Here is a 16,326-nt window from a genome sequence, read left to right on the forward strand (position 1 = left end):
AGTGGACTGACTCTCTCTTCCCTTCTCCACCCTCTCAACCCTCTCACCGCCCAGCCAGGCTAAGGAAGCAGTTTTGTGGGTGTCAGTAGAAAGGAACCTCCATAGAGCTGTTTCCAGAGGAAACAGGTATGAAACTGGGGATAATCATCTTTGCAATGGTATAGTCCTAAACTCTGGTGTTTAGATACTTTGAAGTCTTCGTAGGACATGCCTGATGTTGAGCCGAGCAGAATTCTAGATGCTATTCATTCGATCGTATTTATTGAGCACTTACTGCGTGCAAAGCACTGTGTGCAAAGCTAGAGCTCCTAATCAAATCCCTTATTTGAATTCATGGTTGTTGCTTCATCCAGCATGTTCTTGGAGAGAATGGATCAGGAGGAGGGAGAGCAGATGGACTGTGTGGATGAGGCTTGCGGGAGGGAGAAACAGTGAGAAGTTGAGCGGGGGAAACAGAAGGGAACAGATTGGGGAAGAGGAGTGGGAAGGGTGTGGAGAGAAGTGGGGGAACACGAAGAGGAACAGGACCCCTTTCCCCCACCACAGTCCTTCACGTTCACCCAGGAAACAGTAGGGCCCTAGGGCTGCAGGGGAGCCGAGGTCCCAAAGTAGATTTACATTTTGTATATACATCAGTGCACCAGATTTCATGTGCCCTTGATGGTCCACTCCAGAACCAATTTCCAAGATCATTTTGAGGAAGTTGCTGACGTGCCCGTGAAGGTTAGGTGGGGAAAGGAAGACTGTCATCTGCCTAAATTGGGGGAGCGGAGGTTGCTGAGTGTCTGCTCGAGGGCGGGATTGGCATGGAACCGGAAACCAGGCTCAACTGGACTTCACCTCCATCCTAAAATGGACTCCACAATCTGGGGGTTGACCCCCGAATCAATGTAGGGAAGATCTGGGGCTGAACCAAATCTCATCAATATCATCAATGACAGTAGAGGCAGTATCCTGTTCTCCCTCCTACTTAAACTGGGTGTCTCATGTGGGAGAGGGACTTGGGTCCGAACTGATTAACTTGTATCTACCCCAGAGTTTGGAACAGTACTTGACACACAGCAAGTGCTTAACAAATACAGCAGTTGTTATTTATCAAATGCCTCCTGGGACAATCAGTCGTGTTTAGCAAGCGCTTACTATGTGGAGAGGACTGTACTAAGAACTTAGGAGAGTACAGTATAACACTATAACAGACACATTCTCTGCCCACAACGAGTTTACAGTTCAGTCTAGAGGGGGTGCACAGGGCCTGGGCTTGACCTGGGGTGAGGGATGCAGGGGCGCTGGGGGAGCAGGAGGAAAAGAGCTCCCCCTTCCCTCCCCCTTTTCCTCTCACCCCACCTTTCTCTTCTCCCAGCCAAGCCTTGTCTAAGCCTCCAGAGTCCTAACCATAGAATGGGGAACGAGGTGTCCCTGGTAGGGAGACGTTAGGAGCCCCCACTCCACAAAGGCTTCGTCTTGGCCGGGGGGCCCGCGCCCAATGTGGGACCCCAGGGTTGGGCCACCCTGCTCAGAGCACCTACTTAGCTGGGAAAAGAACAAACAAAGGGTTAACGTTGCTGCAGTGATTTGGACCTCCAATCCGCAGTGCTGGGCTCCGTTAGCTGAGTCTGAACATCTCCGCCTGTCTGCCCGCCTGCGTGGGGCCGGGGAAGATGCTGAAAGCTAGGGAAGCCGCAGGGACGTGCACAAGGTGAACGGGGCTGCAAAGCCGGCACCCAGGTAAGGAGTCAGTAACTTTGAGGTGCCAGCCCCAGAAGGCTGCTCCACATCGTGCCGGGCCCTGAATCTGGGGATGTGGTAGCTGGGACCCCCGTATAGGTTAGGAACTCAGGGAGTTAGGAGGGACTGCAGTCGTGCCCGTAGCTCCATAGGCTGCGACTGGGCACCAGGGAGAGGGTCTTAAGTCAGAGTGGGATGGTGGGCAGAAGTTGGAGTGAACCCCGGGAAGGCACTCTATTTTTGTGGGAAGGGGGTGAGGGAGGCGGGGGATGGACGAGGCAGGCCCTGCTGCGGTGCAGCTGCACCTGACGAACAAGAGTCCCCTGAGCAGAGCCCTCCTGCTTAGGGCTCCCTCTTTCCCCATCGTCCACCCCCAGCACGGGGCCTAGTGACAACTGGAGAGCCAGCCACTGAAAGACCATCCCCCGAGCACACACATGGCATCGTGCCTTTCCCCTGCTTCCAAGAGCTGTGCCCAGCGAATGCAGTGCCAGCATCCGTGTAAACGTATGCCTATGAGGCTGGGTGTGCCTGAGCTCCATTCTCATGCCTGTGCCACTCCTCCTCGCCCACCTTCACCCACCCTTTGGCCAGCCTCAGTATCCAGACTCTCATCCCCTCCTCCACGGTCCCAGGAGCACCGAGAAGTAGGGAGGTTGTGGTGGCTGTATGTACTTTCCTGGCTGCCCTGGGGAGTGAGACTCACCAAGCTACTATTTGTCCCTGCCCTTGCTAAGCATGTGGGCACACGCTACCCCCTCGCCTGCTCACCTGTGTTCACACACTGTCAACGCTACGGGAGGGCACTGCCTTCTTTGGATTCTTCTCCAGAGGCCCTGCCTGGCTGCCTGCCTGCCTGCTTGCAGCAGGGAACAAGGATCAGCGATGCGTCCACTACCTGGTTTCCCAAAGGAGCTGGGGCTCAAGACAGCAGTGAGTCAAGACCATTCCGAGGACTGAGAGTGGAGACTCTTCCCCACCTCTGCCCCAGCAGCTGACTGGTCCACTTCCACCCCCTACCTCTCCTGCTGCTGAGAACGTGGAATGCGGAGGGCCCTGGTTTCAGACCCAGCTAGGACCTTTCTGGTTCACCTTTCAGTTTCCCACCTGGAGGAGGTGGCTAAGAGAGGGGGTCTGGGAAGGAGAACTCTGGGAGGGGCTGAGAATGATGATGCCAGGAGGCAGATTGTGGTGCTGCCACCTTGTCTGCTTCTGCCTGCCTCACCCCAGCCTTCAGCCCTAAGTCCTGGCTGAGATTACTTCAGGAGATAGTAGAGGGCAGAGAGTGAGGGAGCTGTCTGTTTCTCTCCCTTTCTCCTCCTCCTATTCCTCTGGCTCAGTATCCGTGTATCATAAGGCGGCTGGGTCACCATTCCCAGCAAGCAATGCCCCCCAGCTCTGGGGTCTTGTTGACTAGCCCTGTCCCCAGCATCCCCGTGTTCTACTTTCTGTGTTCCAGCCTCCACACGGAAGCAGTAACTGAGGGGGCCTGTGTGGAAACCTGAGCCCTGGATGTGGAGCTGGCCATGGCCCCTGCCAGCCAGCTCTCTCTGTGGAGCCTCCTGTTGATGCCAACCCTCCTGCCCGGTACAGCCTGCAGCGGGCAACTCTTTGACCAGCCGGAGGGCTCGGAACACAGCACTAGCCTTGGCCAGCTTTTGGTGCCAGGCCCTCGAGGAGCCCTGGCTGGGCTGTATTCCCAGGAAGAGGACCCAGGAGAAGTCCCTGCGACAGAGCACCCCCCAGCCACGGTGGAGAAGCCACGGTGGAGGCTCAGAGACACGAATGGACTCAGCCCAGCTGGTTCCCCTTCCTCCCAGGGCTCAGGCAAGGGCACACCGACTGCCTGGGCTCAGCATCAGCCTGGAGCTCCAAGGAACGACTCAGACCTTCCCGCTTTAGCATCTCCTCCACCCTCAGAAGTCGAACTCGTGCTGCAGTCAGCCAGGGTGGCTCCAGGGCAGAGTAGCAGAGTAGGGGGCATTGGCCCAGGGACACACCAGAGGCAGTTGGGACCTGGGCTCATCCCCGCGCCAGGGACCATGGGACCAGTCAGCCCCACGGTTCAGAACCTGCATGTCAGGACTCAGACTGCAGAGGCCCTGAGCTCCCAGAGGGGCACAGGGCCTCCCCGTTCAGATAAGACTTCCGCACCAGAGCCCTCACCCCTATATAGCCAGAGCTCTCCCAGGGAGATCCACAGGGAGATTCGGCCAGGTCGGCTTGAGGCCTGGACCCTCAGCCCTCAACTCAATGTGTTCACCAGCTCAGGGGGAGCTCTTCGGACATATTCTAGCACTGCAAGCTTCACCTCAACTGGGACCCCCGAGCTTGGGACTGGGAAGGGAGGTCCAGCAGAGACAGCTAGCGGGAGTGAGGCCAGGGAGAAAGAGAACCCTGGAGAGCAGACCCTTTTGGCTAACCAGATCCCTACTGTAGTGAGCCACAGAGAGCTGAGATTTGCTAGTTCTTCAGGAGGGCCCTGGATGAGAGGCGCCTTGGTCTCTGCTGCCCCCACCACCAGACTGAGCTACTTCCTCCTGTCGGATGGGAACCCCACCACCCCCAGGCAGGAAATTAGCCAGGACCAAATGAGGATCACCTTAGACAGGGCAGGACAAGGCACTCAGAATCTTGCTGTGGGGAGCCACAGTACATCGCAGGCCCCTTGGGTGACTACTGCTCAGTCAGTTCCAGACGCTTTCACTACCGCCCTCAATCCAAAGGGCCCTTCTCCCTCTTCAAGGGCTGAAGCCTTCCCGCTTCCCAGGCTCAGCTCCTCCAGACCACTCCACTCTTCCAGAGCCACCCGGGGACCCACCTACTCTCCAGGTTCCACATCCCAGCCTGGCCCTACCCCCTCCCAGCACCTTTCTTCACCCCCTTCCCAGAAGCCCTCACTGGAACCCCCGGTGAGGGCCTGGACAGAGGCACGCTGGTCCCGCCAGATCAGTCCGTGGCGGCCTCTACTAGGCTCTGGGCCTGAGAGGGCTTTCCCAGCAACTTCTTCCCTGCAGCCCATTCTCTCCAGCTCTGAATTGCCACCTGCTCCTCCCCACACCAGTACAGTGGCCTTGGTGTCTCCTGGCCAGGAACTCGATCCAGGTAGGTGTCAGAGCTGCGGGAAGACGCTTCCTGCATTAGCTCTCTCCTGGGACCCTGTTTCTCACCGTCTCCCCAAGTGTCTGACCTCTGTGGACCCCAACGGGTTCCCATGGGCACTGGAGAGTTGGACAAGAGGAAGCTGAATGTCCAGCTGCAGACAGCCTCAGCTCTGCTTCCTGGGGCAGGGGGTGATTCGAGTGGGGGAGCTACGAGGCAGAATGGCTGACACCAAGCAGACCATGAGCCTTGGCCCAAAACCCTTGGGATAATGAGGAAGGAAGGCCACAGGAGAGGGTCCTAACATCTCATCCCCATTGCAGGGACAGAGACGATGGAAGGTGAACCCATCTCCCCCCAGCGAATGAGAGGGGCCGTGGAGCCTCCAAGCCCCCCAAATGCCACTACTTCTCCAAGCACTTCTGCCCCAAACTTAGCCACCCTTGCCCCAGAGAGTCCAGGAACCAGGCTGCCAGGTGAGCAGTGCTTCGGGTGGGTGGTTGGGGATTGGGGCCTCAGCTCTTCCAGTCAGAGCGCTTTCAGAAGGTGAGTGTCCCCAACCCCTGACCAGTGGCCGCAGGAAAGACATCGGTGACAGGTGGGCGTGGGGCTTCCCCGGAGCCGAGCCTCTCAAGAGTCCACACTGGGGCTGTCTTGTGACCGATCAACCGGGCCGGAGGCAGGACAACAGGGTGCAGAGGGAGACGTCAGAATGACCCCAAGGACCAGCATGTTCCGTCGGAATACTTGTGGGGCGGGGGCAGAAAAACCACCGGAGCAATGGGAGATGAGCAGTCAGGTGCCTTGTGTGCCCCTCATTGCCTGCAACCCCCAACTCTTAGGCAGTGGCTACTGTACCAAAGAGCTGGCACTATTAGGGGATGAATAGGCTACGGTTAGACAGGACAGGGGAGCATCAGCGCCCTTTAAGTCCTTTAAGGCCCTTTAATCCCTCCCCTTCCTTCCCCCCGACTCAGAAATCAGATTGCTGGTCTGGGTAGGCCTGAGGCTCAAGTCTGGGATAGAGAAGGGAACAAGAATAAAAAGTCCTGGGCATAGGAAGAGGAACAGCCTTTTGTGGGGGTGATGGTGGGGGGCCGGGAGGGGGGGGGTGTTATCCTCTGAGGTACCCAATGTGTGTGGGGGGGGGGAGACCGTTCAGAATTGTTTCGTTGGTAAATGGCTCTCCAGTGGATACCAGGGAGGTTTTACAAAGGAAGGGTGCCCCCTTCCCTGGAGAAATTTTCAGACACAGAGGATTGAGTATAAATATAGATAAAACTAAACACATACCTAAGTATATAGTGGTGGGAAAGCAGGCAGAGGAACTTGGTTCTGTTTCAGATAAATCCCGCGGGCTCTCTGGAGAAGCCAGTTTTGAGCTGAATTTGACAAGCGTGGACAGGTGGAGAGAGAAGCTGTTTTAAGTGCTCGGAGCAACCTGAACTCAGACTAGGAGAGGGAGAAACTTGGGACGGGGCAGGGGGTGGATTACCTGGTGAATGAAAAGTATGTCTGCAGGGTAGTAAGACATACCCTACCTGCCGTCGGGTAGGGTGGAATCAGTGCAGCGGACAGTCTTGGAGGGAGGCAAGGAAGTACTGAAGGAAGAGAGTGACCTAGGAAAGTGACAGGTGAGAGGGTATTTTAGGCTGAAGAGGAGAGGCTAGAGGTTTGGAAGCCGGTGTGGAGGGAGGGACCTCATCCAGGGTCCTGCCAGTGGGGCTAAAGATAAAGGGACAGAGTTGGAGGGCCAAACAGAGCACGGAGCAATAGCGGTGATGGTAACTGATTGCGCGTGGTGGATTTAGGGCAGGGAGAATCAGACAGAGCGGCAGACAAAAACGTCGGTACCACCGAGTCGGCCGGGGACACGGGGAAAGGCCCGAGGGGCCGATTTGCCTGGCCGATCCTGTGGAGACAGGGGAAGGGAACCGACTGCTCTGTGATGGGCCCTCCCTGTGCTGAAATGGGAATGAAGTGGGGAGAAGTAACTGGGTCTCCCCGGTTCTTACCACCACCCCGCATCCCACCGAACAAGGGAGACCCCCCAGTCGAACAGCAAAGACCCCAGGGTCCTAACTTCATCCTTAATTCCCCTAAGTAGAGGGCCGAGCTCGTCCCCGACAGCCACACGACCGGGTGGCCCAGGCCGCCACATCTGTTCGCCTTGGCGAACGGGGGGGGGGGGGGGGGGACCGGACGTTTTTTGGTCTGTCTTTCGCCGGAGGGCAAGGAGCATAATGGGGTCAGGGTCGGGGGGACTCACCCGCTGCAAAGCAGCTAAATCAGTCCCACGACTGGGGTGGGGGAAGAGCGGGAGGACGCCCGTTACGTGTGGGGGGTTGGCAGTGGGAGAGAAGGGGTCGGGGGGGGGGCACTGACGGAGCCCTCTGTTGTTACATGCGCAGCCGAGACACGGCCCGGGCCCCGACGGGATCAGAGCCGCCCGCCTCAGCCACCGGCCCGCTCCCCCGCCCCCTCGACTACTTCCCGCCGCGGCCTCATTAAAGTCACCACCCAGCGCGGCCCGAGACCCCCGGCCCCGGCCGCGTCCTCCCCGAGCCCGGGCTGCGAGGCGGGGAGGGAGGGCTGCGGCGCCCCTCCGGCCGACGAGACGCTGCTGCGCTGGGGGCCGCTGCGGCGCCGGCTGAGCTTCGCCTGGGAGCTGCACGTGTACGGGGCCGGGGCGCTCTTCCTGCTCCTGGCCCTGGTGGCCCTGCTGAGCCTCTTCGGCGCGGCCGCCCTGCGCGTGCCCGCGCGGCGCCACGTGCTGGCGGCCGACGCCCTGCTGCTGGGGGCCGGCCTGCTACGCGCCCTCTTCCTCCTGGTCGACCCCTACGGGGCGCGGGACCGGCTCGGGGCCCGGGTGCGAGCGGCGCTCTACAACCTGCCCTTCCCGCTGCTGGTCACGGCGTTCGGCATCCTGGTGCTGGTCGGGCTCCGCGGGGCCGGGCCGCGGGCGCCGCTGCCTCCGCGCTGGCGGAGGCCGTCCCTGCTGGGCGCGCTGGGCGCCGCGCACGTGACGGCCCTGCTGGCCGTCGACCTGCTCTCGCCCCTGCTCCGCCCGCCCGTCCACTTGGTCGTGCACGGGCTCTCGTGCGCCTGGGCCGCCGGCCTGGCGCTGGGCGCCCTCCTCTTCCACCTTCGGCCGCCGCCGCCGCCCCCCGCGGGGGAGGAGGAGGGCCCCGAGGATGGGCTCGAAGGGCCCGGCCGCCTCCGGCCCCCGGGCCTGGGCCCCGCCTCCCGGGCCCTGGCGGCGGGCGGCGTCCTGGGGCTGCTGGACAGCGGGTTACACCTGGGGGCCGCCCTGTGGCTGTACCCTCCGCTGGGGCCCGCGGGCCGCTTCTCCTGGCCCTGGTGGGTCGTGCAGTTCTGGCTGCGCCTGGTGGAGCTGGCCTGGGCTTGCACCCTGAGCTTCGTGGCCGCGCGGGCCTCCTGCCAGGGGGGCGGCCGCGCCGACCACACGTGCTGGACCAAGCTGCTGCGCTACGCCTGCCCTCCGGGCAAGAGCGAGGTGCCCGAGTACCCCAACAACTGCTATGACCGGGCGGGCGGGGCGGGCGCCGAGCGCGCCGGCACCGACGTCGGCAAGAGCCTCCTCCGCAACGCGGCCGAGAGTGGCCCTCCGCGGGCCCCCGGGGACAGCGGCGAGCCGCGGGCCGGCCGGCTCTTCTCCAGCCCCGCCGGCTCGGGCCTCAGCCCCAAGTACCCGACCGTGGCCCCGGGCCGCTCTCATAGCAGCGTGTGCCTGGAGAAGACGTCGGGGCTGTCGCTCAGCGAGCTTGACCTGCGCCCGCCGTCGCCCATCAACCTGAGCCGGAGCATAGACGAGGCGCTGTTCCGCGAGCACCTCGTCCGGGACAGCGTGTTCCTGTGCTCCAGCCTGCAGTTCCCGGGCCGCCTGGCGCGCCGGGACTCGCGCTCCTCGTTGCAGGAGGGCTCGGCCGCCTCGCCCGCGGGCGCCCCGCCGCTCGCCCCGCCGCGCCTGCGGCAGAGACGCTGCAGCGACCCCGACCGCCCGGGCGGCCTGGGCGGCCCGGCCCGCTGCAGCTCCCTGGCCGACGTGCGGGGCCCGGCGCCGCCTCCCGACGCCACCGCCTCCGGCAGCTCCCTGGACAGCTTCTCCAAGGGCTCGCTGAAGATCAGCTGGAACCCCTGGCGCCATGGGCTGTCGTCGCTGGAGAGCCTGCCTTTGGACGAGCTGCCCAGCACCGTGCAGCTGTTGCCCGCCGAACGCGAGCCCACCGCCGTGCCCGGCCCCGGGGAGACCGGAGACCCGGACCGCGAAGCCCGGCGGAGCTTTCTGGCGCTCAGCAAGCAGGTGGACTCGCGCAGTGACTCCAGCGAGACCATCGAACTGTGACGGAGCGGGGCCTGGGTGGGTGGGGGCAACGATGATGGGCGCCGGCCGCCCCCACTACCCTGCAGCCTGGGTAGCCGTGCTCGAAAGCACCGGCAGACAGCGGGGGCCCGCCGCCCAGAGGGTGGGTCCGGCCTAACGTGCGACGCCGCCACCCGCTCCCCTCGCCCAGCAATTTTTTCTTTTTTACGTACATCTATTTTTTTCAACTCTGGTTTTGCACAGGGGCCGAGGCTTTCCAGAAAGGGTTTGGGGACCAGCCGGGGCGGGGGGGGGGGGGAGAGGGTCGGGAAACGACGTGGGGACTGTGGAGCCCAGGGCATCCCCGCCCCCTCCCCAGCCAAGAGCCCCAGCTGAGGTAGGAAGCAGGACCTGGGGTGGTAGGCAAGTTGGCCCTGGGTTCTGCATGTAATGGGGGGGGCGGGGAGGGGGATAGACTAACCATTCCCGGGGGGCCCACTCTCGGGGAGCTGCAGAATTAGTCCCGGCCCTGCCGGGTGAGACAGCAGCTTCTTGTACAAGCCACGCTGGAGCTGCGCTCATGCCAAAATAAACAGTTGTTCACTGGAGATGCGATCTGCCTCGCCCAGCCCAAGGTCACATACAAGGGTGGGCACAGGGGTGGACTCCACAACCTGTCCTCAGTCCTCGTTCTCCTTCCCCTCCTCTGGTTGGAGTCAGCAGGCCTTATTCCTCATCCTGTCACAGAACCCCGTTTCGGTGACCCGCGCCCCCCCCCCCGGAACACCTCAATGACTCAAGGAGCCCGGTCCCCGCCACCACCCACACTCCACCATAGAGTGGGATGACTGGAGAAATCTTGGTTGTACCTCCACACTCCTGAGCCATGGTTGAAGAGGGGGCTGCAGAGGGTACGACAGGGACACTGCAGCTACTGCTGGGCAAGCAGAGAGCATCCTGGATGGATCAAGAGGTCCCAGCCGTGGCTACTTCCAAAATCAGCCATCTTCACTCCCAGCCGGCTGGGACATGCCAGCCTGAGGCCAGGGGATGTCCACTTCTCAGCAGCGGGTAGGGCACAAGCTTTTGTACTACTCCCCTGGACGGGGCAGGGAGGATGGGATAAAGCCCTGCACGGGCTGAAAGACTTACCTTTACTTTCCCAGTTTCGCCTACCCTCTACGGCACTTCCCACATCCACTTTATACCTCCCCTCCCTTCCTTTCCCCATGGGGATGCCCCTCCTCCTCATCATCTGCTGCTCTCACCGTGTAATGGGACGGACCACCCTGAGGCATGAGGGAAGCTGAAGATGCCACAGAGCCGCTTTCCTATATCCTCCTTTGCAAAGTCTCTCGCTTCCCTTCCTGGGATGGGGCTGGGACAGAACTGGGATGGGAGCTGAGAATTACGTGCATTGAGAGAACCAGAGGGAGAAGGTTTGGGAATAATTTTATTTCCTGAGAAATGAATAAATAAACCAAGGCAAAGCGAGGGGTGGGGGACATGCAGGAGGCTCTGGCCCCTCTGCCCCCCTCCCCCAACTCCTGTGCAGACCTCCCTACCTGTGCCTCAAGAGGGCTGGGGAAGGAGGGCCCTGGAGGGGGGGGCAAGATTTGGGCTCCATTCAATAAGAAAAAGTATCTCTAAAAACCACGCACACAGCAGGGGGCTAGAAAAGAGGTCAGGCTGGACCCAGCCACCCTCTCTCCATCCACCTTTCCTTGCTGCCACCTACCCTGGTCCCGGGAGGGGTCCTGCCCCGCTGCATCAACCTCTCTGGTCACCAGGGCTGGGCAAGACTTAAGGGGAAAGACGACAGGGCTCATGAGTCACTCCCCACCCCAGAGTACCCAGATGGGGAAGAAGAGGAGGAGGAAGAGAGGAGGTGCTGTAGCATGAACAGCAACCAGGGGGTAGGAGCGTGAGGAAGGGCACCAGGCAGCCTCTGGTTCGGCCTCAGGTAGGTGCAGGAAGACGAGACTGCCACCCACCTTCCTCTTTTTCCCTGTCTTCCTTCCTTCACAAACAGCTCAGCGTTCTCTTCTTTGAAAGGGAAACCAGGGGCAAAGAGGCACTAGCTGGGATCGGGGGAAGGGCTTATAGCCTTGAATGCAAGAGTCCTGACCCAGGCTGGCCCGGGAGGACAGAACAGAAGTCTGGGCCCTCACGTCATCTCCTTTCTTCTTTCGCCTCGGGCCGGGCCCCAGCCTCTGTGTCCTGTCCCCTCAGCAGCCAGGAGAGAACCAGACCCCACCCACTGCAGCCTACAACTTTGGAGGCTAGCCTTTAGTCCCAGAGGAGCATCACACTGCCCGTCACCCACCCCTAGCACTCTGGGGAGGGTCCATCCACCACATCCATGGGTGGGGGAGGGTCATCTCCTAACCGTGGCTTGGGGGGCGGTGGGGGGAGGGGGGTGGAGACCTGCCCCTGAGATTATCTGCCCTTGATGAAGCCGTCGAGCACCCTGTCGCTGCGCTCTGAGAGCCAGTAGCCAGCCATTGCGGCTACAGCCCCAATGAAGATGGCAGTGAAGACCATGTCCCCCTTGGCGGCCAGGGTGGCCAGAGCACAGATGACCACACCAAAGAACATCTGCTGCAGGACCACCACCTCATCGTCTGTCACTTCTGAGAAGAAGCCACCTGGCGCGGGCTCTGTGGACACAAGAAGGGCGTGAGCTGGGACAGGCACCGAGTAGGGTGGAGAAAATAGTGCAGCGGCGCGGCGGGATGGGAGGGAAGAGGGATGAAATCAGGAAAGAGAGGGACATCTCCCCCACCCCCCACGCCTCCCTTCCAATCCCAACTCCACCCCCGCTACATACTCCCTCTCAAACAGGGAGGCAGCAGGGTGCCTTGGTTCAGAGCTTGACCGAGTCGAGGCAGGGGTCCGCCGAGGATAGCGGTGCTTGGCCCAACCTCCCCACTCTTTCCACGGACCAGTCTCACCTGCAGGTTGCTCCAGCACACAGCTGCCCTGACTCCGCCCATACCCCTCAGCACAGACACAGCGGTAGCCACCGTCGGTGTTCTCACAGTGCTCATGGGCTCCTGGACACACTGGGCCCTCGCTGGCACACTCATCTATGTCTGGGAGTGAGGGCGTTGGCAGGAGTTAGGGGAGAGCTGGGGTGGGGAGGGTCTCCCGGGGGGGGGGGGCGGGGCGGGGCAAAGAAGTAATGCCTATGGGGAATGGTCGGGGGAGGAGGTTCCGCAATAAAGTTCTGCCCCCTGCCCCTTCACACCGGGCACCTCTGGCCCCCGTTTTCCCTTCTCTTCTTGTTGGGAAGCCCAATTACGGAAGGTCTAGGTTCCTGCACTGGGGCCAGAGGTTGGGTGGGAGACTCCGGGAATGGACTTCGGACGGACCTAATGAGTGCCGCTACGCTCTCCCCACCCCTGTCCCCAGGCGGAGCGGGGTGTCTAACCGAGGCACTTGACTCCATCCCGCTGGTAACCCCGGCTACACCTCTTGCAGCGGGCAGGCCCGGCCCCCATGCAGCCAGCACAGGCCTTGGCACAATCTGTAAGGAGGAAAAGAGTGGGTGAGCAGAAGTAAGAGAGAGGAACCGGATTTAGGAGCAAGAGAGTGAGGTGAGGGGAAGAAACTGAAGGAAGCTGTGGCAGAAGAGGGAAGGGAGATGGAAGACGATGGCAAGTTTGGGGAGGTTGGCTGAGGGGCCCCGGTTCTGCCCTGCCCGCCCGCGGGGCTCTGACCTCGGCATTCATAGGAACCATCTGTGTTCACACAGAACTGGTCATCTCTGCAGCTGGCGAGCTCCGTCCCACATTCGTCGATGTCTGCGGGGAGAGGGAGGGGCCTTCAGGAGCAGCTGGCTCCCCTTCAACCCCCTGGGATCCACCCCTACCCATCCCCCACAAAAGCCACACTTTGGCTTCCACTCTCCCAAGCCCACCCACCCTCAACTCACATTTACTCAGTGATCACGCCTGCTGCCCCTCATCCCCGTTGTCGGGGCAATTCTGGTGGGGCCCCAATCTCAAAGGAGTCTAGAGACCTTCCGCCAAGGCACCCCCCCCCCCCAGCCTCACTCACCTACACACTTGTGGTCGTGCAGGACCCAGCCCTGTTTGCATCGCAGACAGCTAGATTCTTCCGGCCCTGAGCAGCGGGCACACGAGACAAAGCAGGCTGCAGGAAGGGTAAGCGGTTGGGGAGGGCGGGGTGGGGGGAGAGACGCTGTCAGGGAACAGTGGGAGCCCTCCTGGCTGGCTCCACTCTCCTTCAGCTTCCAGTGACGGCATGGTCCCCTCCCCCCCGCCCCCCGAGCTCCCCTGGTCCCATTACCTACCCGCACATACCAGGTGGCTGGTGTTGCGCACGACCTCGTAGTAGCCGTCCCCACACTGGGCGCAGGCGGGGCCCCCGTAACCGGGCCGGCAGTCACAGCGCCCACTGCCCGCACGGGTGCCCTCCCCATCACAGTGCCCATTGCCACTGCAGGGATGCTCCGAGCCCCCGGCACAGGCTGCGGAAAAATGTTTAATGCCAGGGACCCCTTGAGCTGGGAAGCTCTGGCCACTGAGCTGGAGGGAGGGGGCAAGGGAAGGAGAAGGGGAGCCGCTCCCCTACCCTCTGAGTGCCAGAGCCTCGCCCATGGTCTCCCCGGCCTGGGGGGTGACACCCACAGCCCGTCCCCGCCCCCCACACACATACTCATCTGGGGATGAGGTAGCCCAGGCCCTGCAGGGGACAGGGCCCAGGCTGGGGCAGAGGTAAGGTCCTGGGGTCGAGATCTGCGGTTCGGGAAGGAGGCCTGAAGCCCAACAGGCAGGGCCCATGAGAAAGGGGGAAGATGCCCTGAGTCTCACTGGCCCAGGAGCAGCTGTAAGCCACTCACCCAGGCAGGATGGACCATAGGTGCCAGGTGGGCAGCACAGCTTCAGGGAGTCCATGCAAAGCCACTGGAAGAGATCCGGGGCCTGCTGCTGCCTGCAGGGTCCAGTCATTGTCAGGGGCTGGGGCCGCCACCGCACAAGGGGGCGTCCCGGGGTGGGGGCGTGGGGAGGTGGTCGTGCCCGGACCCACATGCTCTGGCTGTCCCGGAAAGTTAGGCCTGGCTCACCCCGCCCCTGGGGCCAGAGTCCTGGCATTCGGGGGCGAGGGGGGGAGCCTCCAGGAGAGCAATCCCCTCCCCTTCATTCCTCCCGCTGAAGCAGATCTCCTTCTTCTCCAGAAGGGGGCCCATCCCTTGGGCAAGGGGCACATCATCCCCTCTCATGCACACCCTACAGCTCCTCCCCTTCCCTTACCCCCTTCCCTGCTCCACTCACTTGTGGAACCACCAGGTCTCCACCAGCTCCTCACTCTGCTCCAGCAGCCGGTGACATTCGAAGTCTGACTTACTGCATACGCTCTCCAGCACCTCCAGCAACCGGGTCTCACTGGCCGCACAGCACAGGAATAAACCTTCCCTGCTCCCCGCTTCCATCCCACAGCCCCTCCCATCGCCCCTATCTGGGCACTCTGCCTGGCTTTCCCGGGGGAAATCCTGGGGTGGGGACGATGGTGTGATTCGACCCCGCAGGGCCACTGACGGGACTCCCCTCCAACACAGCAGGCAGCCCCATGGCTGCAGTTCACCCCCTGCCCAGTGCTTCCCCCATGGCTACCGTTCACCCACTGCCCAGTGCTTCCCCCATGGCTACCTGTCCTTGTATTTGGCCAGCTTCTCCTCCTCCCAGGCCGTGTTACCACCTCCAAAATTCTCCCGCACGGTTCGCTCCAGGCCCTGGTTGGTAGAGATGGAGGTGAATACCCGTTGCTTGCTCACCGCTCCCAGGCCGGCCCCACCCCGCTGCCTCCCCAGCCCCCAGAGCTTGGGGGAGAGGGAGACGGTGAGCCCAGGAAGCGGAGGGGGGTGGGGGAGGGCGCGACGACGACAAAACTCACGGGGGGCGAGGAAGAGGCAAGTCCCCCGAAGGTGGGGACCTCAAAACACCTACCTTGCTGAAACTGTTGACGAGGCCACGGCAGGTTTGGCAAGGCTCCGCCTGGGACTGGAGCCACCCGGGGCTCGGCAGCGTCAATGAGAGGCAGAGGAGCCAGGGTAGGGAAGGGGCCGGCCCCCATGGGGACAGAGCCATCTTTCCTTAAGGGACTGTGCCGCTGGGAGAGGTCAGTGGGTGGCTCTGTGGGAGTGGGGATAGGTTCTAGAAGCCGGCCACCCCTCAGCCAGTTTCCCACCTGGGGGAGCCTGGGAGGGAGGAGGTGGGCAGCGGTGTCCGGACGGGGGAGGGGGCTGGATTCGCCGAGGGGGAATGGCCGGGGATCGGGCAGCGTGCAGGGTGGGATCCGAGGCTGCAGGCCAGTGTTTAAGGCGCGAGGGGAGGGGGGAGAGGGAGGGGAGGGAGGAGAGAAGAGGGGAGGGAGGAGAGAAGAGAAGAGGGAGGAGGGGCGGGTAGGGGCTGGCAGTCCCTGGTAGTGGGGCGGGGGGAGAAGGCTGTCCCCACCGCCCAGCGCAGGGACAACGTCCGAGAAGAGGGAGGAGGGCGGGAATTCCTGGGGGAGGCGCGGGGCCGGGAGAAGGGGCAGCCCCCCGATGACCGTACCCGAGGAAGGAAAGTGGCCGCGAGGCCCGTAGCCGCGGTGCCCTGGGAGCGGGCAGTGCCCGGCCCGGCAGTGCCCGGCTCTCCCTGGCGCCGCCGCAGCCGCCGCCGCCGCCGCCGCCGCCGCCGCGCCAGTCTGAGCCTCCCCAAGCACCGCAGTCTACGGGGCGGGGCTGAACCCGTCTCCCAATGGCAGCGGGCCATGTACCGGCACGTCACTCCTGGCACCGCCAACCGGAGCCGCTGGTCCGCTGCACCTGTCAGGGCATTTAAAGGGACGGGCCGAGCGAGCGGCGAGGCCAACGGTGGCGGCGGCGGCGGACGCCGCTCGGGAAGCCGGGCCCGCCTCCACCGCGCCCCGCCCAGCTCCCGTCTCCCTTCCGATACATAAACACGCAGGACACGAGCTAGAAAAATAATCTCGCGGTTTTATTCTTTTCCAGCGGGAGCGGGGAGAGGCAGGCTCCCCCCGTTACCCCCCCCCGCCCTCGGGCCCGCTCCTCGGCCGCCCCAGGCGATCCCCGTCGCCAGCGGTGGGGGAAGAAACCTAGGCATTCCGGCGAATTCCGGCCCTCTACTGCTCCGCCGGCCCCCAGGCCG

At 62.5% G+C, this 16,326-nt stretch overlaps 2 protein-coding genes across 3 annotated transcripts; one reads left to right on the forward strand and one right to left on the reverse strand.

The window, feature by feature from the left end:
• The first annotated feature begins 1,598 nt into the window (after nucleotides 1-1,598).
• PRRT3 (proline rich transmembrane protein 3) lies at nucleotides 1,599-9,441 on the forward strand. Its single transcript, XM_029051111.1, has 5 exons — nucleotides 1,599-1,725; nucleotides 3,185-4,830; nucleotides 5,151-5,303; nucleotides 7,239-7,977; nucleotides 8,116-9,441. The coding sequence occupies exons 2-5, from the start codon at nucleotides 3,252-3,254 to the stop codon at nucleotides 9,191-9,193; spliced, it is 3,549 nt and encodes a 1,182-aa protein (XP_028906944.1). The 5' UTR covers nucleotides 1,599-1,725; nucleotides 3,185-3,251; the 3' UTR covers nucleotides 9,194-9,441.
• A 1,145-nt stretch (nucleotides 9,442-10,586) lies between these two features.
• Nucleotides 10,587-15,848, reverse strand: CRELD1 (cysteine rich with EGF like domains 1). 2 transcript variants are annotated; one of them, XM_029051405.2, is made up of 11 exons: nucleotides 15,730-15,847; nucleotides 15,124-15,309; nucleotides 14,827-14,909; nucleotides 14,452-14,562; nucleotides 14,019-14,110; nucleotides 13,470-13,646; nucleotides 13,214-13,309; nucleotides 12,874-12,957; nucleotides 12,585-12,680; nucleotides 12,106-12,246; nucleotides 10,587-11,811 (listed from the first exon to the last, which is right to left on the reverse strand). In XM_029051405.2, exons 2-11 carry the CDS (start codon nucleotides 15,262-15,264, stop codon nucleotides 11,591-11,593), a joined length of 1,242 nt encoding a protein of 413 aa, XP_028907238.1. In that variant the 5' UTR covers nucleotides 15,265-15,309; nucleotides 15,730-15,847; the 3' UTR covers nucleotides 10,587-11,590. The 2 variants fall into 2 exon arrangements, with proteins under 2 accessions (XP_028907238.1, XP_028907239.1); XM_029051406.2 differs by lacking the exon at nucleotides 12,106-12,246 and having other exon boundaries at nucleotides 15,730-15,848.
• Between the last annotated feature and the right edge of the window lie 478 nt (nucleotides 15,849-16,326).

The sequence above is a fragment of the Ornithorhynchus anatinus genome, chromosome X1 (assembly GCF_004115215.2).
Source record: "Ornithorhynchus anatinus isolate Pmale09 chromosome X1, mOrnAna1.pri.v4, whole genome shotgun sequence".
NCBI classification, from domain to species: Eukaryota; Metazoa; Chordata; class Mammalia; order Monotremata; family Ornithorhynchidae; genus Ornithorhynchus; species Ornithorhynchus anatinus.